Source organism: Cyprinodon tularosa, unplaced genomic scaffold (assembly GCF_016077235.1).
Source record: "Cyprinodon tularosa strain WSP-4 unplaced genomic scaffold, ASM1607723v1 ctg1053, whole genome shotgun sequence".
Lineage (NCBI taxonomy): Eukaryota > Metazoa > Chordata > Actinopteri > Cyprinodontiformes > Cyprinodontidae > Cyprinodon > Cyprinodon tularosa.
Genome location: NW_024037842.1, coordinates 117,501 through 143,396, shown reverse-complemented (window position 1 = coordinate 143,396; position 25,896 = coordinate 117,501). Strand labels below are relative to the sequence as shown.

The window sequence follows — 25,896 nt, the reverse complement described above, 5'->3', positions numbered from 1 at the left end:
TTCTGTGTCCTGGATGATCCTCTCTGCAGAATTAATTGTTTCATGCAGACTGCACTGTGCCTGTTTGAGCCAAATCACACAGTAGTGCATTACGCAGACAAGTATTTTTTTTTTATATTATTTATCATTTCTGTTTAATTATTCATTTTATTTATTGAAGACCACTAATAATAATCTTTAACCTTCTCATATCTATGTTGTTCCGTTACATAAAATCCAATTAAAAAATATTAATCTTTGTGGTTTTAACGAGAAATTTCTTTGCGAAATGTTGAATTTTTGCAATGCTATAGTTAATTAAAAATGACGTAATTTCCATTTTCCGTAAGCAAATGAGCCGCGGAGCGGGGCTGTTTTTAGTGTAATGTTCCTTTAAAGCCTGCTGCCCCCCCGCAGCGTCGTCATTGCGCAGAACAGTTTGAACCAAAAAGCGGAGTGACCTTCCTCCGCGTTCAGTCTGAGAGGGGCAGCACTGGAGCAATAAAGCCGCTCACACTTTCCCAAAGTCCACCGCCACAGCCTCAGAAATGAACAACAACTTAGTCGGAGATGAAGTCGGGTAAGACACGTTTAACAGAACTCCCCCTTGTTTTCGCGAGACATATTCCGAGCGCTTTTGTAACTTACAGCCCGCGCGCTGTGTTGTTAAGACGATATTTGACAGCTAGCTGCGGCTAACGAGCTCGCTTAGCTCCGGTAAGCCGAGGAGGAAACACGGCTAAAAAGTGAAACTAGTGCTCAAAGAAGGTGGGCTGTTTGTGTCACGGCTTCCAGCGAATTCAGCCACGTTCAGTCGCGCTAATGCCATGCTAATTGTCATTTTGTTTTATTGTTGTCACCTCTTTCTAGTTAGCTCGAAGCAGCAGAGGCTAGTTGTGCTAACGATCGGTAGTGAGGCGAAAGTCTGCTCTTGACTTCGCCGCGGCTAGGACATTTAGCGGGCACCGATGGAGAACAGAGCATCCTCTGTACTGAGCTGTTAGACTGACATTTATCGTGTGGTATTGTGTGTTTAAGATCTCCACCATGGAATAAATACAGTAGTTAATAGACATCCAGAACTTCACGATAATTGAGTCGACACCAGGAGTTGGGATGCTCCGCATGCATCGCTCTCCCACCGGGCTCCGCTCCGCTCCGTTCGGGCTTTTACAGCAGAGCTGCTGGCTCCTGCTCTGGCTTCCTAACGTCACGGATCTGTCCCGGGCTAACTTACGTGGCAGGATGTCTTGTATGAAAGACCTTTTAATGCCGTTGGATGCAGTGTTTAAAGAGCCAAGTGGCTTTTCACAAAGAACAGCTCAACTCTAGTCTCATAAAACCTTGTAAGCGTTGCACCGTGTGTTTATTTCCTGATGTTGCAGTGTTTTTCTTGGAACCTGCCTTGTTCCATCCTTGAAGAAGTAACAGCAGCTTTTGTATTGAACACGTTAAAGGTGCAGCAGTTTTTTTCATGTGTGTTTTTTCTCTCTCTGATGCATCAACATTTATTTCTTTACTATAATTAGTGGTAATGTTTGGTCTCATCTTTTTAGGAAACTTTTTGTAGGTGGACTGGACTGGAGTACTACACAAGGTAGGTCTTAACTAGTATTGCAAGAGTGTAATATATCATTAATAGAGCTGCACAATAGTAGGAAAAGGACACATTTCCGTTTCAATTGGTCATTAAGATCCATATCTGCTTAGGCAATAAAAGACCCTGAAACTTAATCCAAATGGCCAAATGTGTGTGAAAAATGTTTGAATGCACTAGAAATGGAATATAATGTTGCATGCACGAAGCAGTGGTGTCAAAAGTACACACATTTGTTACTTGTGCAGTTTAAAAACACTCTGGTAAAAGTTGAAGTACCAACTTGACCTCTTTACTCAAGTAAAAGGGAAAAAGTATGAGCTCCAAAAACTATTTAAAGTATAAACGTATAAGGTAACCTGTAATAAAAACAACCAGATGCCACTATATAAATTGAAAACTAATTTTTTCGACTATTTCAAAACATTCTTTGAGATAGGACCAAGGATGAGGGAGGTTTTGTTGGGCTCCCTCTCCATCTCTCGATAAGCTCTCGCCTCTGTCTGACCTTTAAGTTATTTCAACATCTTTTTCCGAATCCGACGTTGTAGACAATTCACGTTTGCAGTTTGAGGAACACCTGCTTGTTTCTGATGATTTCCTTTGCCATTAGCGCAAATTTGACGAATAGCTAACCAATGAGTGTTTGCGTTATGTGACTCATCCAATTACACTAGTTTACACTAGATGTGCATGGCGCCAATGATCTGCATTTGATGGTGCAAATAAAATAAATATTTATTAACATTAAACTGAAGCCAAGAGTAACGAGTAACGTTTGTTTTAAAAATGTAAGGAATAGAAAGTACAGATACTTGTGTAAAAAAATTAATGAGTATAAGTAAGAAGTAGGAAGAAAAATAAGTAATGGAGTAAAGTATAGATACCTATAAAGTGTACTTGGCTACAGTAACGAGTAACTTTGTTACTTGACACCTCTGGCAAGAAGCCCTTTATGATTGCAACATTTCACACATCAACAATGCTGTGATGATTGTGGTTCAATATATTGTGCAGCGTATTCAAATCTGTTAACTTGATCTTTAAGCATAATAAAATACCTTTGTGTGTTGGTTAAAATTAAAAGGATGTTTTGCTTTTGAAAGCTGATATACTCTATAAATTTGAATAAAATAAAAGTCCTCCTTCAAATACTTTTTTCATCGGTTTTTATTTTTTTTCTGCAGGTATTTCCTTTTGACATCCAATTGTCAGTCTTAGATACTCTGAATGCAGATGCTCTGCCTTAATATTTTTTAATCAGCATAAAAGGTCATGTTCATTATTATAGAATATTTTAACCTTTAGAGAAAACTTACAAGAGGAAAAAGCCTCCTGCATATTTGTCTATAAAGGAAACATCGGAGTGAAATATGGGCTTTATATTCGAGATGTAGGATTTTTAGTTTGTTTTGGTTGATTTGGAAAAATCTAAACTTTTAAGGTAAATCAAGCACAGTCAACCAGGGATTTGTCTCTTTATGCATAACGAGACATGTTTATATGTCTCTTATATGCATACATACTAACAGCAGCATATATCTGCTTGGGTTTTAGTTTTATATGTTAAGAACAGGTGTGATAGTTCCAGCGTTTCCTCTCTAGCATCATATTCCATAAAAGAGAAAACATGTTATCCTGTTTTTTTTGTTTTTTTTATGGATGAAGGATTTTTGGATCCAACAAAATATTACTGTGTTACAACATATTCCAAGTCTGTGCATAAAACTAGACATCCCTAACCTTTATCTAAACAGTCTTGTTGAATACATGCTACTAGTTGGTAGAAGTTTTAATTTTGGTTTATTTAATGAACAAAAAAATAGGTTTTCATTATTTGTTGCGCTGATCAAAGTAAAAATGGGTTTATTTAAAAATGGGGTTATTTTGTTTTTATATCTGTTTTGTCATAAAGTCAGGAGAATATATCTATTTTTTGTATGAATACAGTTTGATTTTTGTTTAGAGATGAATTTTTATTTTGTATTTACCAAAGCAGCGTTCTATAGGAACAATAATAAGCAGTGAGTTTAGGTTTACATTCCCCTTACTTTCAGACCCAATAGGAGGTGCCTCAGGTTTGCTTAAAGCCTTTCTTTCTCATGGTTAATATACCATTGTTTAACTTTGCACAAGAGCTTGTCTGTATTTACTGCCGTCTTAACTTTAAGATCTGCACCACAGTTCAGTGTAACTCGATGGTTTCTTCTGTGCCAATCCCAGAGGGCTTTTAAACAATAAGAAATTACTTTTTACCAATTACTTTAACTCTCCAAAGTGACTTCTCATTTGTTCAAACTTGCTTGTCTTGGTTGAGCTGGCTCTCTGGGTGTGTGCTAGATTTGCATTGGTTGGTAACGTGTTTGGCTCTCTGCAAGATGACACTAGGTCTGAGCTCTGTTTGCTCGTTGGGAGTTTCTGCATGCAACTTAAACTAATTAAATGTTTTCACATAAATAGTGCAATCCCTGGTAATTTGATACAACATACATCCAAAGTCACCAGAGAAGTTTCAGGGTTTAATATCCCAGGTTAATTTGTTAAAAACATTTTTATTTTATTTATATGCTTCCTTATGTGCCAGTTACATCTCCACAGCTTTTTTTAGTACTAAACATATTTCTATGCTTCTTTTAACACAATCAAAAGAACAAGGAATCAAAATCATTATCGTATATCTTTGTGCTGTGCAGATGAAAAAGATGGATTAGTTCAATCTGTGGTTGAGATTTCATATTGTTACACAATGTGATGAGTCAATTTAATGTCTGTCTTTGTTTTCTTAGAAACACTGAGAAACTACTTCTCACAGTATGGAGAGGTAGTAGATTGTGTCATCATGAAGGACAAAACGACAAATCAGTCGCGAGGCTTCGGCTTTGTTAAGTTCAAAGATCCTAATTGTGTACGAACAGTGCTGGAGACGAAGCCACATAACCTTGATGGAAGAAATGTGAGTATTTTCGACTAAATACAGGCACAGTTCAAAACGGTAAAACACACTTTCTTAGGGGTTACCCCTGGTTAAGTATTGTGCTATACATTGCGTATTTTATTTCAGTAGGAAACTATGTGTGAAAAACCCTCAAAAACTAATTTTTGGGCTGTGCTTGAATATCAGTGTGAATGATTGTGTTTACATAACTAGGTTCTTCTGCACAAAGTCAAATCTATGGACAGTGATGTTTTGATGATTGTGGAGAATAATGTAATGCCATGTTATTGACCTATTGTCTGTATATACACACCTACCTAATTTTAGACTAAGTTCTTGTATTTTAGTACTTCAGTTTGTAAGTGAATCAATAAATTATCACACAGTCATTGAAATCATGCATTTCTGTTTTGGTTATCATGTCTCTTAGGTAATGAAAACTCATTTCAGTTTCATTTGATTATTTTAAGAACAATTACAAAGGATTTTTAACTGAGAGATATCAGTCTGCTGAATCTCTTTCTTGTATTGCACACAGTGTATAGTGTATTCTTGTTGACGGCCTCTTACTAGATCAATGCTGCATGGCATGGAGTTATTCAACCTGTGGCTCTGCTGACCTCAGGGTTCCCTCTACTTTTATAATATGTTGCACATGTCATGGAAAAATAAAAGCCAGCACACCTTTAAAATTAAGTTTTTTTTTAAATATATGTTGAAATAATGTAAAGAATTTGATAAATGGCACCAGAGCAATAGAGGCCCATATCTACCATAGAAGGCAAGATTCCAGGTGCAGGCTATGCAAATTGTCCCCAGAAACAGTCCAGCATCTCACAGCAGGATGGAAGATATGAAAGGGATATGTGGAACATCATAAAAAAATTGGCTAGTATAGTTTACAGAAACATCTGTGCAGAGTACAAACTGGAGACCCCCAGGTCAAAATGGGAGCCCACCTTTCAAGGTGGTGGAGAATTAAGGAGCTAAGAGCCTTTCAGATACTAACAGACAAAATTGTTGTGGCCAACTATTCAGACATTATGATCATTGATAATTAGCAGAGGAAAGCTGTAGTGATCGATGTGACCATCCCAAATGATGGACGCATCAGGACAAAAGAACATGAATAATTTGAGAAATACCAAGGGTGCAATAAGAACTAGAAAGAGCCTGGAAGGTGAAGGCAACTGTTGTGCCCTTGGTCATTGGAGAACTGGGGGGAGTAACCCCTATGCTGGAGATGTGGCTCCAAGAGATACTTGGAGAAAGAGCAGAGATCTCCGTCCAGGGACAGCAAAGATACTGTGAAGAACCCTCAAGCTTCCAGGTCTCTGGTAGAGGAACTGAGCCTGAAATGAAGCAGACACTGTGGCCCATTCCTGTCTATGATGCTGGTTTCTGTAAGAACCAAAGCTTCCAGGAAAATTAGAGAAGACAATCCAATACTTTTACCAATAAAACACTTTTTACTATATTTAATAATTTTTCAGACGCCTCTAGCCGCCTTTTTATACATATTTTTTCCAAAGTAGTGACAAATCTAGTGAATTTTTTTTCTGTGTCGGAGACTGGGGAAAGCATGAAAACACTGATCGCTTCAAGTTCATTGTCCTCAGCGAGCAGTGAATGGTGCTGTTAGCTCCTCCCTCCAAAGCTCTGGCAGGTTCAGTAGCAAACCAAGCCTTAAGTCAGAGAGAAGAACTTCCCTTTGTTTTCAACGTTAAAAATGAATCACACATACCCAAAGCTTTCATTGATCCACCCTGGATTACAAAGCAGGATGTAAATATGTTTTTTTTTTTCTGAAGCTGTTTCTATACAATGCATCCCTCCCTGCATTTATTCAATACACAGCCTCATGTGTGCCTCTGCCATCTTTAGGATGAATTTGATGACATAAGATTGATTTATATAGTTTATGTTTAGGTGAAGTATTAATAAATACCATACATTTTATTTATTTACTTTTAAACTTTGTCCATTATATATATATTTTTAATCACTTTCTCTTGCCAATATTGATATTCCTCTGTGCTACGGATCAAAGCATAAATCATTGCCGTCTGAAGCAGAGGGAGAAATAAGGTGAAAGAAGGGTCAAGGTGAATGTGCTTTTAGTTCCAGCCTGTGAAAATTATCCTAATCTTAACGTATGTTGCAATTGAACAACACTTAAAGGATACTGTTTAGCTCTCATGTATAATGAGTCAGATACATTTTAAACAACACAACCCGGCTTAATATCAGGTCATGTTTCTTTTGATATATTTTTTTTTTTCTTTTTTTCTGGTTGCATTTTCAGATGAGTCTATGAAAGGAAAAATAAGACGCTGCAAACTGGACCATTAGATCGCTACAGTAAAGCTGGAATTTCAGTTGTTCAGGTTGAATACAAAGTTGAAGAACCATGCTACTGTAGCAGCACTGTTAAAAAAAATCTCAGGTGAAAGGTGTTAACGGGGCCAAGATTTCTTCGATAAAGACCTGCAGCTTGTCTGGATTTCTGGTTTCTCTCATTCTTCTCTCCTCAGTAGAGCATGGATTCTCAGGGTTAATTTCAGAGTAGTTTGCTGGCAGCCAATCAGTGATGCTATGCACATTTAACCAGGTACTGCTACTTTAGGCAGTATGTGCAGGTGCCAAGTCTTGCTGGAAAACAATATCAGCATTTCCATAAAGCTCTGGAGGGAAGGTGGGAAATATGAAGTGCTGTAAGAATCCCTGGAAAATGATTTTGCTGACTCTCGAGTTTAGAAAACACATCAGACTGATACCAGCAGATGGCATGGGTCCCCAAATCATCACTCACTATGGAAACTCCGTACTGGATCACAAGCAGCTTGGAATCCAATTTTATTTAAAGATGAGCTTTTTTTTTTCTTTTTTACCAAAAAGCTTCTAAAACACAGTTTTAATGTGATGAGCTTCAGTAAAACTCTGAAGGCAATTTGATTGTTCAGCCAAAAGAGTTCAGTATAACAGTTGGTTTTATTTTTAGTTGGTTTTATATATTTGACCACATTTTATAAGAAACTGATTTTTGAGTTTTTATTCCTTCCAGACAAAATCAACAACATGTACAGAAAGATACCTAAAATGTATTACTGTGTGACATGCATATAACTTTCCTTTTTAAACCAAGTAACCATAATTACTTTTGTGATGATTCTCTATTTTATTGAGATCCATCAGTATTCTGCATGTAACTACCTTTTGATTGAAGACATTTAAAGGTGCTTCTCTGTGAAAATAATGGAAAACTGTTTTCTTCGCCTCCCCTGGCAGATTGACCCAAAGCCATGTACACCCAGAGGAATGCAGCCTGAAAAGTCACGAACTAAGGAGGGCTGGGTAAGAGATCTGGTTCCTTCTGAGGAGGGTAGGTTAGGTGCATTGGTGTATTTTCCAGAATAAAACCTGTTTAGAACAGTTTTTCTCTCCATTCCCTCCTAAAGTTTGTCTTGAGTGCCTTTAATAAGATACATGTCATACTTTCAATATATGTAAAAAGTGCTTCCCCATATTTTAGCACTATGGGAACTGTAGATCAACAACCTCTTTGTATAACCACGTTTTTTTATACAAACAGGATCAGCATTTTTTCCACTCTTATGTGAAGTTTTGCCTCTGTAGGGGTCTTCTGACTTAAGCTGAGTGAACATAGGATTTAAAATTGAAATGGAGTTTATGATGCAAAAGATATCTCCAAGCAATGGATGCTTTCCTCCAACTTGGATAATTTTTGGGTCAATCAACAATGCTGCCCAGAGGGACAAAGTGACTCCAAATGATCTGCATGGGTTTTGTAGCAAAGTGTTTTTAGATTTTAGTTATTTATTTTTTTCTGTCAAAATGAATTTCTATGCAGCATATCTTGGCTTTATGCGTCCGGGGCATTTATAGATGAGGCCTTTCTTCTTGCCACTGGCTCTCTAACGATCCCTGAGCCGTTTAGCTGGTTTTTGCATTGAAAATGTGAAATGTTTTTGTTAAAAATAAGCTATTTCAGCAGCATGCTGCTTCACTTGCTTGATATCCGTGCACAGCAGCAGTGAAAGTGGAAGATGCATTGGTCTTTGAACTGCAGAGACTGGAGTTGCATTGACGTGACATGTTAGGAGTTTTACCCCAGGGCAGTAGAAGAGCCTAATTTCTTCTGCACTGTCGAGGGAGATAATAACTCAGTGACCTCCCCCTCCTCCATAAAGTGATCATTTAACACACTTTGATATCAAATCCATACATGTCTTTTTTTTATTTCAGAAGGGCAGCAAAGCTGAAAGCAATAAATCTAAGAAGATATTTGTAGGAGGAATTCCTCATAACTGCGGGGAGCCTGAACTCAGGGACTATTTCAATAGATTCGGAGCGGTAAGTATCTCCAAATAACTGTTTTGATTATTTGAACAATTAAGTATTGAGCTCGGTTAAAATGACTTTAGAGTATGCTGTGTACTAAAGAAGTGTTTATTTCATTGGATTTCTCTTACTCTTGACGTTTTGACACATTTAGTTTTTTTTCTTTTTCAAATTACCAAATGCATTACATGGATGACCTGAATAAATACAAAATACAGATTTCAAATGTTTTTCATCCATCACGAGAAGAAAAGCTCCATGAATCAGCTTGTCACTGCTTTTAAAACCAAAACAAAAAACCCAGAACCTACTAACTTAGGTGGTAACAACTGCCATTAAGTGTTTACAATATCTGGTAGTATGTCATCTATAAAGGGCTGGTTATGCTCCCGCAACAGAGTGTCGCAGTGAGCTTGACGCAGGTGTGTTGTAGATATTTTTTGATTTATGTCCAATTTTGAAACGTGGTCTGCACGCCACAATGAAAGAGGGACAATACAATATCTGCGTTAAACATGACGCACGCAGAGGACCTGGCTTCTGAGCATAAACCAGCCTGAAGGAAATCTTTCCTGCACTTTTTTTGCAGAATAGGTTTGATGAGGCAATTATTTTTTTTTTTTTTTTTCGATGGTCTGTTTAAGGTCACTGCACATCATCTCCATCTCAATTGATTCCAGACTTTCACCAAGTCAACCCCCAAAAATATTTAGGCAGGTCCGCTGGCTGTCCTGGTTTCAGTCATTGGTTTGCTGCATTTTCAGGTGTCAGCAGAATTTAGTGTTCCATCACAAAATGCAAGCTGTCCAGGTCTGAAAGCAGCATAGCAGCCATCACTCTGCCACCACCATGTTTGATCATCAGTGTCTTTTTCTCTAGAACACTTGTTTTCTTTTTTTTGTTTTATACCAGACATAATGGGACATAAACTTTCTTGGATATGTTACTTTCTGTTGATGGAAGAAGTTTTGGGAATATTAGAATTTTTTTTAAATTTTTTTTAGAGGTGTGGTGTGCCATTTATTATCTTTTTGGTCTACATGGGTGTTAGTGTTGTCTTATTGATGCCCAGTCTCTTTCTTATTGGTGGACCATGTAGTAACTGAAGCTCTTGTGGTAATTTCGGTTTTCTGGACACTCCTGTTTTATTATGGCTCTCAATGTTTGACTTGAATTATAAAGCATCAGACATGCAGCAATAAATATCCCCCTGTTCATCTTTTAAATCAAATGGTGCCTTGGCTGCCTCCAGTCGATTGTTGCGGCTCCAAGGTGTAGCTTCCACACCAGCAACCTGGGGCTAGTTTGCATTAAATCATTTTAATCTATATGTGCCAGTGGACACATTGCTTGTCAAGACACAACACTGTTTATCCCCCTTTAGTAACGGTTTATAACCTTTCTGGACTGCTAGATGCCAGTGGCTGTTTCTCAAAAGGCAAAACATCAAAAGGAGATATGTTAACTTATGAGATCATTTCGTCTTTGTCATGGTAGAGGCTGGTTTGTGTTTGTGAAATTAAACGCTTCTTTTAATCTTCTTTTTTGTATTTGCTTGGGTTATCATTTTTATTTTGCTTTCTTTTTTTGATAAAAATTTTTTTCCTGGAATACTCAAGTGCGAAAGAAAAGGAAAGACTGAGAAAATCTGTTAGAAAGCAAACACTTTTCCATGGCACTGTATAAAACTGTTAACTTGGAGGGGATAGTCTTATCAAGTGGAATATGAAAGGATCCTGTCCATTTTTCTAATGGAGCCACTGTTTTCCTTCGTCCCTTTCAAGGTCACAGAGGTGGTAATGATCTATGATGCGGAGAAGCAGAGGCCCCGAGGTAAAAGCTGATCCCGTTTCTCTCTCCCCCTTCTGTCCCACTCTATTCCTCACCATCTTAAATCCCATGACAAACTATTCTGGCCCAAAGAGAAAAATCACAACCCATTCATTTCCATTTAAATCAGTTCCAGTTAAAACATTTTACCCTACAGCAGGTTATGTGATGAACACAAACTAAAGAACAAAAGCAGTCAAAGTGGATTAGAATAAACCCAGAATGTGTGTCTGTGGCCTACTTTAATAAAGAATTCAGTTTCACAAAATGAACATACTTACTAGTAAAATCATGATTGCCAGAAATCACCTCATTGTGTCGCACATGGTCTCCTGTCAACATTTCTTTTTGTGCCCTGGCCCTTTTTTCCCACACTGTTTGGTATTACTATAGCTATTGTAGAGTTTGCTTTGTAGTGTGTGCTTTATGACCATGTTAGAGAACATGAGGCCTTTCCTGTGATTTTCCTCTGATTGATTTTCTGAAAATAAAATCGTAAATCAAACAAGGAAACTATTTATTTTACTGAAGGACAATGAACTTAAAAAAGAAAAAGGCTCCAAATTGATTACATATAGTTTAAATATAAAAAGAGTTTGTGGATAAAAAAAAGGAACCTTCAGCAAAGCGGTTCTTGTTCTCTAACTTGCAGCCATCAATGGTTCTGCACAGCATTCCAGTTATTCATTAGTCCATCCACATGTTTAACATACATTCAGTGAAAAAGACTAAGAATGGTATAACTCTACATATTTCCATATTTCTGTAACCAAATCCAAGGCATCAGTAATGTTTTACTAATACTTTGGATTAAAAAAAAAATAAATTTAAAAAATCATCAGGTAGGAATATTAGACCATGATGCTCTGCAAAAGCATTCTTATATCTTCTATAAGCAGCGTTATTGTTAAATTGTCTTGCTGAGAGACATCAGTTTTAAAGACACCAAGTTTTATAGTTCAACTTAAAATCTCTGTCTGACATCCATGAGCTGCTGGAAGGTGAGGACAGTGAAGCTAAATCTTTAGTACTTCAGACACCACTGATTGCTAAATTGAAAATGTAGCTGTATTTTGAACTTCCTAACTGCCCGCTTAAGACTATTAGATGTTTTTGTCTTCAGTAGATCTGAGGGAAACGAGTATTTAATTTCCTCCAATATCTTCTTGCTGTCTAGCAGCTAATCTAAGTAAATTAGCTTTTAGCTGGATGTAAGATCTAATTTCTTAGCCTAACTTGGTACCAGCTCAGACTATCGACACTGTAATTGATATTTTATTGTATTATATTGTGTACTCTGCAGGAAGCAGGTTATATTTAAAAAAAATACAACTAATCAAAAGTTATTATTGGCAATATCTAGAAACAGAGTAATAATCTGTTTTTAATTGTTCCCCCTTTTTTTAAATGATTCAGTTGTTTGCATTTTAGTGGCAAATTATACTTAAGCTATAAATGAATGTAGTGTTTAAATTGTTATAATGGAAATAAAGCCCTTGGAACAGATTCTTGCTTCAGTAAATGGTATTAATATGTCTACATTCTATCTTTCTTCACTTCCCACTGTTTTTAGAAAGGTTCACATTGCAATATTCTCCCCAAAGATATAGCTCTACATTTTTTCAGATATTTTATCCATGCAGTTTTTTCTCCATGCCATTGTAAAGGCATTTTCTTTTAATACATAAAGTACATTTAGAAAATCCCACATGGGATGTATTAATGCAAATCCGAGTCCACAGTGGCTTTAATTAAGCAGGTTGATATATATCTTCATGAAGACTTATTACCCAAAGTGGTATTTTTATGTTTTGTTTTTTTTAAGCTAGTAAATTTCTCTCCCAAAATGCAACACATGAAGTAGATTTATACATTTTAATGTAAAAGTTCATAAAAATGTCTTTTGAGAGTGAAAAAGAAACCACTACCTCATAGGGAGACAAAATGTGGGAAAATTGGTGCTCCAAAAAATCCAGCACTTAATCACAGTGTGAAACAGGCATATTGAGAACAGCATGAGTATCTAAAGAGGTATTTGTCCTTCAGAGAGGAGCGGCTGGCAGCCCCAAATCCGTGGTGGAAATAGGATTGTTACCACAGAAACAATACCGTTATTCTAAATGGTGTTTCTGCTCATTGAAAAGTTTCTCTAACCCATTTCCCGACTGCAGAAATGACTGACTTTTACATCTGTCCAGTAAAGTCATAAATATATGATGAGCCTTTGACATGTGTCGACACTTTTAGCATGCACGGCCTCCTCGGGAATCAGACTCGTCCCACTGGCTGGGCTTGTGTCAGACTCTGCCCACTGAGTTACAGTCACAGCTGTTTCATCTGCATTCGTCCTACATAGCAGTGGTGCAACGCCCGCTGACCCACGACTTGCATTACCACTCCGCCTTTTCTGTCCTCATTCATCCACTGTTGGGAAAAACCCAGAATAGTTTGTCGTTGGAATTTAACATGATGTTTCTGCATCAGTAACAATCATATATATATATATAGACTTTTTAATAGTATTAACATTTTCTGGTACTAAAAGTATATTATATGCTTTAAAGATTGGAATAAGTTTTCTTTAACTGGATTTAGAAGTAACTTCTATTTGTATCTTAAATGGCATAGTATGTTTTCCCGTTTGTAGAAAGTTAAGTATTTTTGTAAGTAAGCCCTTTCTATTTTTCTTTCTTCTGTCCCCTTTCTCCTTGTGAATGGTTTGAATGTGATTAACTGTGTTTTTTATAAGATTTGTCTTTTCTCCTTTAGGTTACTTTGCATTGAATGGTAACACAGAGGTACAGGCCTGATGTAAAAGCAAATCATTTTTTACTCTGAAATGGGGAGTACATAAGGTGCATCAGATTTTATGCTGGGTTCAGACTGTTATCAGTGGTTGGAGAGACCTGACATACTGAGAGTTTTCAATCAGGTTATTCTGGTTAATAGACATATGAAATATTTACTGCGTTTATTTGAACTATGTTTTATTCATCGGTAAAAAAAACTGGAACTGCTTTGACAGTTGCACTGATCAGTTCATTGGCTTAGTGTCAGTTTAACGACGAGTTACACAGTGGCTGTTTTTGATATACATTTATCAATGAAGCAGTTGATATATAAACACACAAGTTAATTGGTAATATTATGTGAGAATCCATGGAGGAGTTTATTATTATTAAAGAAAATAATTTGGTTAAGTAGAAGGAAAACATTTGGTGGAAATGGTTTAATGAGCAACTGTGATAACGACAGCAGTGAGCAGATTATGTAGCAAAGTCCATAGAGGAGTTTAGGGATTAAAAAAAGTTGGACTATAACCAAATTTGGTTCTTTCTAAGCTGTTTTTACTGTTACTGAAATAAGTAAATTTCAATCACCTAGTTCTATTGGACCTAACTTAGAGTTAATTCATATAAAAAAAGCAAGCTAACTTTAAAAACATCAAAGTAAATCAGTTAAACAAAAAATGATAATAAATAAAACATGCGTGTTAAAGTGGTGCGAATACATGTTGCATACTATTTTATTTTTCCCGTCAAAATAATTTTAAAAATGTCCTGAAATGGTACTAAACTGTTGAGTTTATATTAACTCTCAACACAGCAAGATGGAAGAGAGCTTAAACATACCCAAAATTATCTACGACTTTTATGAAAGTTAAATCCATCAAATAAAAAAATCTTTAATCTCCAATAAATTACAAATTACAGTTAATTTACTGTAATTGATGCTTTTATAAATTAGTAAATTCAATTAATACACAAATACTGATGTCATAAAGCCTAGATTTTGATTAATGATGTTCTTCTTACAGCTATAGAAAGCAGGATAATTGGAATAAGAAGATATCAAACCACTATAAATAATGAATTCTGTATAGAGACATGTGGGCTGAGTAAAAAGTATAATAATTTTTTATGTATAGGTGCGACTACAAATATTGTAGTTTACTGATATGGACCTTTATTTAGAATGACATTTTAAATGGAATGCATCTGTCTGATGTCATTTCCAATGCTATTGATCTTTAAAAAAAAAAAGAGAAAAAAAAAAGGTATGAAAACAGCATTGAGGTTTCTTTGTGATTTTACAAAAATTATCCAGATCTTTGAGTGACAAAGTAAGAAGCTGTGAATGATTTGCCGTCAAAATAAATGGCCCTGATCTACAGAACCTTGTTTGCAAAACAGAGTTATGAACATAGCCAGGACAAGTTGTTCCTGATATAGCATAAGAAAAAAAAGCAACAGAAAAGGCAACTCTAGTAAAGAGTTATGAAGTAGACCTCATAAAATACACCGCTAGTCTGACTATTGACACTTACAGAAATAGAATTTTTGTGGCTCTGATAATATAGTTATAAATTCATAAGTTTTCGTATTTGACTCAATACAAACTGTAAAAATTTACTCTCACGATCCAGTTGATTAAATTCAAAATTTTAAAACGGATGATGTCTAACTTTTGAATCCTTTGTTCCTTTAAGAATAAACATTTCAGCCTCTTGCTGATCCTCATACATAGAACCATGGAGTAGAGATTGCTTTACCTCCTCCATATCTATTAACATCTCAGACTTGGAGTCTCTGTGTCTTTATGACTGTTTTCCATATTTTATTAGCTGTGTCTACCCGCCATGTGCGAAGGCATCTCCAAATAAACTTATAAAGATTTTATTTTTCTGATCCTTACAAGTCACTAAAGGTCTAACGATAATGTTAATTATAAATTCACAGTCATGGTGGCACTATTAAGAAGATTGAAGTGTCTTGACTTAAAAGAAACCCAAGTCATTATAACTGTCCATACTACTGACTTAACCAACTGGGTCCTACCCTCTCAAGACACTTCAAACTTCTTAATAGTGCCAACATGGCTGTTAATTTAGGTTGGGGACTGGTCATTGACAGATGTTATTAATAGCTGTAGAGCAGAAGGCAGAGGAATGCCTGGCGTTGCACTAGAGGTCTCTGAAATCTCCTTCGTCTCTCAGGATGTTTAATTGGATTCAGGTTAGGTCCCCAAGTGGAGATGTGCTCTCAACCCAGTTCTGCCAGAGCCCAAAGATAATCAGATTGAAAGTAGATCACTGCGGCGCCGAGCAGCTTGTTAACTCTGAAGAGAAGTTTTATAGAACATCAGATGAAGTAGTTCATTGAGCAGTTGGTGTTGCCTAAAAGTTTGACTTTGAGCTTCATCCATCTTGGTGCAGCTTGTGTATTCCCTGTGAAACCAGTAAATGATCAGTTTAGGGAAACTGGGGTGACCTGCATCTCTGTGTTACCGCTGTGAGCAGTTTTTCCAACTGTCCATTTTAGGCTTATCCTGGCAGACTCAAAAGTAAAAAAAACTGAATTTGGGAAAGCTTGGAGAAAGCTTTAGGCATTCTACAGTTTGTGTTACTCCATATTTCTGTGATGCATTAACAATGGCTGCTGCGAGTGTGTGCTCCACAGCAATATACCTGGGGCAAATCAAGGTGGGGTTTGGATGAAACAGCACCAACTAACATGTAATAATCCTGCATTTGACAATCATTGATCATTATCTAAATGCTCAGTCTTATCTGACGGCGGGAAATTAAGCTAACTGACCTTATTTGGTAATTGTAAACTCTGAATCAAATGTTACACCTTTTATCCTTCATGTTTAACGTATAATTGTTTATTTCACCAAGTATTTCTCTGCACAGTAAAGAGAAAGATTTCCTTCAATTCCCCAGGATTTAGTCTTGGATTTGTGTTGCTCTGCAAGTCTGCGACGTCATCCGAACCCCAGGAGCCTCTTGCTCATCCTTGACGGACCCTCAATCTGCTGAAGCCCAATACTGTTCTTCATCTTGTGTTGTCACAACCCCCTGCTACCTTGATTCACTCTTGGTCGTTGGCTAGGTTTTGGATTTATTACTTTCGAGGCCGAACAATCAGTGGACCAGGCTGTCAACATGCATTTTCACGACATCATGGGCAAAAAAGTGTGTAGTTGTAGTTTTATTTTACCCTTAAGACCAAACAGAGGCTTGGGCGATGCGCTTAGATGTTTATTTTGAGCAGAAGTTTTCAATCTGTAATTGCGGCATCATCAGCAGCTTCAGTGTTTCACCTAACACTCTAAAATAACAAAGATATTAGCATCAATAAACGTCTTATCTCAAGTTCTGTGTGTGGATTAAATATGTCGCCCAAGGCTTTGTTTAAACTGACCACTCCTTTAGAGTGTCTAAAGTAGATTGAACCAAAATATAACACAATTATCTGTCTTTTATGGCAAAAATGCGAAAACTTTTTTACAATTCAAGTAGTATAATATATCATCTATCACCTAAAGGATTGGTCTGATCAGTTCTGATTATTTTTTTTCTTCTTTCTTTCTTTTGTCTGTTTGTTTTCTGATCTTTTTGTTGGCAGGTCACTTACATGTCAACATGTTTTTTGTTTTTGAATTTTCGTTTTTGAAAAAGCTCAACCCGGTGACCTTAGTCAAACCTCCATACTGTGTCTGTAAGCTCTCTGTATAAGCAAAGGAAAGTCTGAGAAATAATATTTGCATATCACTTCCCAGTGTTTGTTTAGCATGCTGGGTGCTCCAGATGGATGGAGTTTACTGCACTCATTTCAGATAGTGACAGGTAAGCTGCTCATCAGGGAAAAACATTTTGTTGGTGGTGCTGTATTTGAACACTCAATAACCTTTTTGGCACACCCTGTTTCGGCATTGTTTGTAGTAAACACCCCCCAGCTGCTGCATAGCTGAGGAAAACTCACCCTCACAATTGGCAAACATTCAGTATCCAATGATATCTGCTCCTGAACTGTTGGTTTTGATGTATACTTTGCAGCTATTAAATTAGTAGTTTGAATTTATTTATTTAAGTTGCAAAAGCTATTTTAAAGTCAGCCTCATTCTTTCCCCTGAATATAAACTATATGCTGTGGGTATTATTATTTGCCTTGAATCTTTGCTGTCCCATGTTCTCCTTATATTTGGATGAAACCAAGAAAAAAAAAATAAAAAATGTTAAGGTTGTTCAAGTAGCAAAATCTGGCACTGTTGCCGATACTTCTTTTTCGAATACTACACTTCATACACCTCAATAGTTCTTTGATCATTCCTCTCTACAGAGGTTGCATGAATCTCATTTTATTAAATCCATGGCAATCTCAATCCAAGTGGGATTCTGTCATCCCATTTTAATTTTGGCATCTATTGATTGACACTGAATCAGGGACTAAGAAAACCAGGCTTGATTATAGACTGGCTAAACAGAAACAGGAGAATCACCATTTATTTCTTAAAAATTAAACAGACTCAGACTTAAAAAAACTATTTTAGTTCATAGTTTAGAACTGAGCAACAGGGACCCCTAAAATAACTTGTTCTGTATTGATGTGTGCGTCTTTAAAAGCACAAATCCAGTCTACACTACAGGTTGCATAATGAATAGATGCAGGCCTCATGCAAAGTCTTATTACCTTTGAAGCCTACCTTTTATGTTTGTTATATTCTGTTCCTCCTTAATAGAGATGGGCACATTTTTTGGCCGATACTAGAGTTTGTTTTTTTTCTTGCACCAGTATCGGCTGATACATGTCTGTCTTTGCTGGTTTATTAGTGCATTCAGGCATTCATGCCTTGAGATCATGTGATGCCATGTGAATGCATTGTGGCTCACTCAATTTGCTACCTATTATTTCTTTAATGAATGATAAATGTTTATATATTGTTTCTCCCATTTTGAGACATGTTTAGCACTTGGCACCATTGTGTAATTTTTATTTTTATTTAAATGGTGAAAGAAAAGGCAAAATCAGCTAAAAAAAAAAATGTGCCTCAAAAACTGTCTGCAAATATCAGGGATTTGTTAGACAGATGCCAAAAATAATCTGTGCCTTGAAAAAAAACAAAAAAACTATCGATGTCTAATTTTAAATATAAGATTAGACAGATTGGACAGCATATATTTTTTCATATCAGTACTATACATCACATAAAAATTGAAAAGAATTAATAAAAACCCCTTTCTGAATTGACATTTTTAATATCTTAACCTATTAAATCACAGCTATTTTAAGACTGATTATTAATCTAATTGGCAAAAAAACTTTTTCTTGCAGTTAAAACATTTTAAGTATTTCAGATTATTTCTTTACAAAGAGGAGTTTATTTTGTTTATCATTCAGTCCAACCTGCGCCCTCTCCTGTGGTACCTGCTTCTCTTGACTTTGCCCTCGTTTCCTGCAGGAATCAGGGCTCGACTTAATCCATTGTTCTTGACATGACTTTTTACGCTGGAAGTCGGGGAAGCTGGGAGATACACGTTACAAAATTAGAAACTAGAGCACATCAAACTGTGGAACAAATCCCAGTTCTGCTGTTAAGGACCACGCAGAAGTCATGGTATCCATCACTTGTAGCTGAGGCGCCCGCAGGGAGAAAATGCTCAGGTAGCAGCCGGCGGCAGCGAGGCCCACTGCTGGAAACATGTGCATGTAATTAGGTCGACAGAGAAGGAAGACGGGAGGCTGGGTAAGGTGGTAACACCTTAAAGCGGGGAGGTATTTGCTATTCATTTTCCTCCTGCAAGGTGACCCCAATAACTCAACCCTTCAGTCTATTTCTGGTTGGCTCCACTTGGTCCCAACCTGTTTCTTTGCTCTGGTTAGCTGCTAGTATCAATGCTCAGTAACCAACTGGAAAGTTCAGATAATGGAGCAACAACTTTGGATCCAAATTTGATAAAGAGATGTGTTAATATTTACCCTGAACTAAGCCCGAGTTTTTCATTTGGGATCACATGTTCTTAATTCTTATCTTTTCTGACACAGTATGAAGGTTCTATTTTTATGTTGACTAAAAAGACAGTTCATTTGTTCAATCTGCATGCTTACTGTTTATCCTGCTAGAACAAAGACACAACCTTCTCTTTACATCCATTACCCCTCCAAAACTTATTCCAAATAAATTTGAAAAACTAGATCCTTCTTTTAAGCAATAGCTGAAGAAAGGTAAGTCATGACATTCCATTCGAATGTATTTATCCTACATTGGGCAATTGATAACAATTACAAAATCTATGTTTCTCCGGTACATTTCAAGATCGGGATCCAATTTGTTTTATAAATGCTATCATGTCAAAATTATGTAGAATATATCTAATTTAAATGATAAAATATGTAGTTTAGAAGGTACCTGAGACACACAGATATACAATTCTTGTGGCTACACTATAGAATTAAATTAAGTAACTCCCCCTTATTATTCCAAGGAACATAAAGTGAAAGATTTTAAACTGGCCCAAAAGGTTATCATAAAGCATCATTGGTAGGGCAGGTGAATGATTTCATTGACCCTTTACTGGTGTTGCCAAATGTGCCCTTCTTGTCCTTTATCCAGGTGGAAGTAAAGAAGGCTGAACCACGTGACAACAAAGCTCCTGGCCAGCTTGGTCCTGGCCAGTGGGCTCCCAGGGGAATCTTGACTGCAGCTAATGGTTGGACAGCACAGCCGGCCCCGGGCTGGCAACAGGCTTACGGGCCACAGGGTGAGTGGGAACGATTCCCAGACCAGAGTGAAACACGCTTGCTTTGTACAGAAAACCCTTGAAGTCACAACTTAAATATGTTTCTGCTTAAACATTAACCCAGTGTTTGCATATTACTTCTTGCTTGACCTTTAAAACTAAATAATATTTGGCAGTTTCTGGGTCGGCTTCTAACTCAGGTTGTTTTCCTTCTCTGAAGGAGTGTGGGTGTCTGCTGGCCAGCCTATAGGTAGGTATCACACCCCTCACTGAGTTTTTTGCATGTTGAGAAGCTGTAAAGATTGCTGATAGATGTGACTTGGCCATGTGATCACCTGCTTATCTGGAAATGCTCATGCGGCAGAAACAGGACTGAAGCAGTGCGGCCAATAGGCCGACGACAGTCAACAGTACATTTTATCACTGATTCATAATGGCTGAGGCTGCTGATAATTCGCTGCTCTAGACAGATGGCAGGCTTGAATGGATTCCAACCTCCCTCCGCCATCGGTCAGGCTTGACTTCACATTTCAACCTCGGGGTCAACCTAGGGGGCTCACAGTTTCGGCCCTGTGATCCATCAGAAAACTGTTTTTAGATACTATTGTAGAGCTTCAGCTTTTAAACGATGAATACAAGCCATCTGTGGGCATGGGCTGGTGTAAAATGCATATTGTATGATGACCTGGAGCAAAAATACTTCGGTTTTACAGTATCTGTATTTAGGCAGGGTGACTATGTTAGTATAAGGTAATTTGAAATTGCATTGAAGGAAGAAGCTGAAACAGAGTGACAGAAAAGGACAAAAAAATGCATTGAAGAATAGTTGACCCTTGATAAAAATGAAACAAATATAGCCTCATATGACTTTTTTGAGATAGCTGCAGTAAACTCCTGATTATTTTTTTTCCTCTCAGGTTTTTAGGAATTTAAATCCAGAGTTAAGGCTGATTTATACTTTGAAACTAGGCCGTCTGCGTAGGTGTCACAGTGAACAAAAAGATCTCCCCGCCCCCTCCGCAGACACTCTGCTGCACCTCTCCCAAATCGTAGGTGACTGCAGACAGGAGGCCGGCTTGTTTTGTTTTTATGGCCGCAATTGCGGAAAACAACTTGTGAAGTTTGACCAGCTAGAAGAGTGAGGTGCATGAGAACGCTGGAGCCCTTTTTCCCACCTGGATCCCCGCTCTTTTTCGCCCTCATGTCCCTCCGTTGTCGGACGAACTCGCCCCTACTTCCTCACCGCCTCGGACGTATCTAGACCCACAGCTAGTTCCTGATTCTCTTGAAAAATCAAAAATGTCTTTGTCAAGCTCACTGCGACACACTGCTGTGGGGAGTATAACCAGCCCTTTAGCCTGCCCTTTGCTCTAGTTCTGGAAAGGCTGTGCATCAGGTCCCTGAGAACTAGAAAGATCTTGATGGGTCATACCTGACTAGTGCATTTTATAGTCCAATAACAGGATTTTAAAAGGTTTCCTCTCTATCCTGACCTGTTAAAAAAAAGCTAGCCATTTAGATTTGCATATTTTTGAGGTAATAGACAGTATACAGAGACCTCACTTGGGGTCAGAAATTTGGCTCTAAATCGATGTTTACCCATTTGGCATTATGGGTCTGTGATTTGGCACGAAAATCTATCATGGTAAAGCTTTTCATATAAGTCCAAAATGATAATACTTGGTTATTGCTTTTTTGCCTGTTTAGTATTACCCTACATTCAATTATTCACACATTCACAGGTGGCAAGCTGCTGTGTAGCCACTGCTGCCCTGGGACTCACTGAGAGAAACAAAGCTGCCATGGCTGACTATCTCAGTACCACAAAAAGCCCAAACAGTTTTTAATTGATGAAATATGTATAACATTATAATATTTTATTTAAAACAAAGAAGTGAAAATCATTACCTGTGCTCCTTGATGGTGCATTTACATTCTGTCTGCTGCCTAACTGCTTTGTTACATCTCAGGATAGTGTTAAATGCTGTTTCTTTTTTTTTCTTGCCCTGAAATATTTTCAAATAAATTAAGTTGTATGTCTTGTACAGGAAACGCGTAACTCTCATTGACCCAGCTGTCAGACAAACATTATATGCAGGTTCTGGTACTTAAGACTAGAACACATTTAAAGACTACAAATCAAAAAAAAAAATGACAAGTTCATGCAGAAGAATCACCTTCCCAAATCCATTAACATAAAACTTATGAAACCAATTCTTAAAGTGAGAATTGTACGCATGTTAGGTCTAGGTTAAGAAATTTGACTGACAGTATCTGTTACTTAGTTGACAGAGCCAGAAGTTTATTGAAGTAGAAGTGAAAGTAAATACTTTATAAGAATGTTTAAGAAGGATACAACTGTAAAACTCCTGAAAGTATTTTTCCCCCAAATTTTACTCAAGGAAATGTGACTAGTACATGTAACTAGTTACTACCCACCTGTTGTGCACCAGAATAAAATCCAAGTTACTATAGCTCTTTGAAACAGTAAAATATAAAATAAAAGCAAGTAATATGGATTGCTGTGGAACTAATCATATTTTTCTGTTTGTTTTTCCTTCATTAATCCCTGTAATGTATAGCTCCTTGTTTTCATGAAAGTATAAATAAATGTTCCCTTTGTTTGAGCAGGTGGGTACGTACCTTCGCTCTCAGCAAGCCGGGGAACCCCCACGCAGCCTCCGTCACCCTTTAATGCATTCCTGGTCACCACCCCGGCTGGCAGCTTCGCAGCACCTCAGGGCTACCCTCAGCAGGGCTATAGCACAGCACCTCAGTTTGGTCAGTCCTGCCATTTCACTATTTCGGATGGTTTTGATTAGTTTTAGTTTATTTTTTTGCTCATGTTGTTTTATTCTAGGTATGTAAGCCTGCAGATTGCTCAGATTTGTTATTTTACATTCATTGAAAAAGTGTACCCTCTTTCAGTTGTAGGTTTTAATGTATCTAGCATGTAATAAGAATGATCTGAGTTTGCCAGGTTACTGGGAAAGTCTAACCTAGGGTGTTCAAAAACATTTTACTCAATCGGTTTTTATCAGCAAAAACAAAATCAAAAATGTAAAACCTCGATGGAAAAACCCACCTTGCTGTCTCTATTTGATTTAAATGGGAAAGCAGTGACCTAATAAAATTTACTCTTTTAACATACCATTAATAATGTCTCATGCCAGCTGTAAAGCATGGTGTTGAAGGGGTAATGATGTGGGGCTGTCTTGCTGCAGTAGGCCCTGGAAATCATATAGTCATTATAGTCTTTTTAACCCTCCAAGTTAATCTTTTAGTCAAAAATGAGGACCTCTAGTTAAGGGTGATAGAAAACTTGGTACCATAGCCTGATTTAGCACAGCTGCCAATCAGCTGACCATCAACATGAGCATTTCCCTCTTATGAGGTTATATATAGTTTGATATAACTAAATTCCTATATCATTTGTTGCTCATTTTGAAAAAAACAAAAACAAAAAAAAAACGGTCTGCCAAATGCGTAAAGAAAAATCAAGCTTCAAACAAAACTTTGTAAAAATGGTCCAGTCAAACTGTGAAGCGAATGCTGACAACACATGAACAGAAGGTTTCGGTTAAAATTCCAATGTGTTCACTGATAAAGAAATTGACTACTTCAGAGTTTGGCTGCCTAATGCACCTTTGCAGACTTTTAAATTATGGGATGTTTTAACAAAGTGGTTTCCCTGTTCAGCTTTGTTTTAAATGTGTGATGTTTTTTTGCTTTTATAGTTTAAATTTAAATAATTGTAGAACCTGGTGAAGACCAGATAATTTTACTTTTGAAACCAGGGGGCTCTTTTTTTTTTTTTTACATGGCTGTTGCTGTTTTGCTGCTGTAAGGGAGTAACCTTCATCTTATCAGGGGAAAGCATGACACTTTGGGGTGAAAAGAAAGGTGCTGGAATAACCATAGATGTATTGAATCATTTTCAACTTAATACTGTTAACAACGTACACTGTTAATAGTTTATCAAATATTGTTTAAAAGATGGAACAAAGCATAGTAAAAGTGCTGATGTTTGAGAGGACTAAGATGGCCTTTGCAGCCATTATTTCTTAAAGTTAAAATCCTTAGAAAACATTTCATAAAATAAAACTTCAGAGACAAAGGAGAATTATTTTGGTCTATATCTGGTTTAATTCCAGTTTTTTGTCACTTGACTCTTGCTTTTGTTTACATGGGTATTTCAAAACAGAAGCGAACAGTTTTAGAAAATAATGTTTAGAAGGAGCTCATCACAGTTATCTGATTGGTCTCCTACAGGTTATAGTTTTGGCACACCCCATGGAGATCAGTATGCTCCACAAGTCCCCCCTCCACCCACTACTCCAGGAGCAGCCACGCTGGGCTTTGCCCCCGCCACCACACCAACTCAGGACTTGAGCAAGGCTCCAACAGGGCAGCCTGATTTTTCTTACAGCCAGTATGGTAAGGGAAGCATTATGTATAAGCGCTTTTTCTCTCATGGATTTATTGTAAAATATTTACCATGATCCTGCACATCTTTCTGATTACTCTTATCTGGTTCTATTATAACTCATTTGAGTTCACTACACAAGCAGGTGTTTGCTCTTGGGTACCATTTAGCTTGGACATTTACACATCCATACATGCTTTTTGCATACATGAACTCCTCGGGATCTGCTGTGAAGATGCAGCTCAGTTTTTGCTGTTTCTAGGAGTTCTCACCAATCATTTCTGTCCAGTTATTCCAGCTGGGCTTTGCATTGGTTTTTAGATTGGTAGGTTGTAGTTTGGTTCTAATTAGATCATCCTGCCTTGCAATGTGTTTTGTTTGTTGTTGTTTTTGTTCCTTTAAGGGTGTGGGCTTTCTCGTGCTCTGTGTGCCAAATATATAATCTGACCTAATACCACCTTACAAATATTAACTCCTCCACCTTCTTCTCCCCTAAAGCTAATCTTTGCACTATTATTATTGAAACAAATTTGCATGCCAGTATTACCTTTTTAAAAAATATTTCTGAGCAATGTAAGCTATAGCGTTTTTTTTTTTTTTATTACAGTAAAGCTTTAAAAATCTGTTTTCAAGAAAATAAACATGTTTGTCTTGGTTGCACCAATCAGTTCTTTTTCAGATCAGTACCAATTTTTGTGTTTTTGCAGATTTTCATTTGTTGCATTTAAAAAGTGCATCAAAGAACTTGTTGGGATATATTGATAGACAGATAATGGTTGGAAATCTTAATGTGCTTTCAAAATGACTGCAAACAATGTAAAAACCTTGCGTCATTCGCCTGCTGTTGGCTAGATGACATTTAGCTTTTTTCGCTAAAGGTATTTGCAGACAAGGCGGTAAAATTTTACCCACCTTTTTTCATCCAGTCAAATATGAGGCTCTTTCTGGTTCCTCCTGTCTGTTCAGCTCAAACTGGCAGAGTGTACTTTTACTGAGTTTACGTCATTTGAAAAGCCAAATGCAGGCGTCCCTGCATCTAGCAGATCCTCCAAATACGGAGAGACGCCCCCAGTTCGAGGAGTCCAATCACCCAGTCCAGGAGATACGTTGGGATGAGGGTCACTTCCAGTGGTGCCAGGGACAGATCAGCGTCGTTGAGTTATGGAAAGAAAAAACCTTTGTCTTCAATGCAGTCCTTCATCTGGATCCAATCCCTTACTGGTAAACAAAATAAAATTGACAGA

General features: G+C 37.3%; 1 protein-coding gene across 4 annotated transcripts in view; it reads left to right on the top strand.

Moving 5' to 3' along the window:
* The first annotated feature begins 406 nt into the window (after window positions 1-406).
* dazap1 (DAZ associated protein 1) overlaps window positions 407-25,896 on the top strand; it is a 41,605-nt gene continuing 16,115 nt past the window's right edge. For 2 of the 4 annotated variants that reach the window (XM_038285530.1, XM_038285523.1), the window contains exons 1-11: window positions 408-559; window positions 1,536-1,576; window positions 4,363-4,529; window positions 7,800-7,865; window positions 8,778-8,885; window positions 10,658-10,706; window positions 16,598-16,680; window positions 20,100-20,247; window positions 20,447-20,476; window positions 22,858-23,007; window positions 24,499-24,663. In XM_038285530.1, coding sequence (XP_038141458.1) covers window positions 528-559; window positions 1,536-1,576; window positions 4,363-4,529; window positions 7,800-7,865; window positions 8,778-8,885; window positions 10,658-10,706; window positions 16,598-16,680; window positions 20,100-20,247; window positions 20,447-20,476; window positions 22,858-23,007; window positions 24,499-24,663 — 1,039 coding nt within the window. In that variant the 5' untranslated portion in view covers window positions 408-527. Of the gene's footprint in view, window positions 560-1,535; window positions 1,577-4,362; window positions 4,530-7,799; window positions 7,866-8,777; window positions 8,886-10,657; window positions 10,707-16,597; window positions 16,681-20,099; window positions 20,248-20,446; window positions 20,477-22,857; window positions 23,008-24,498; window positions 24,664-25,896 lie in introns of all 4 variants that reach the window. The other 2 variants (XM_038285516.1, XM_038285511.1) reach the window with 2 other exon arrangements.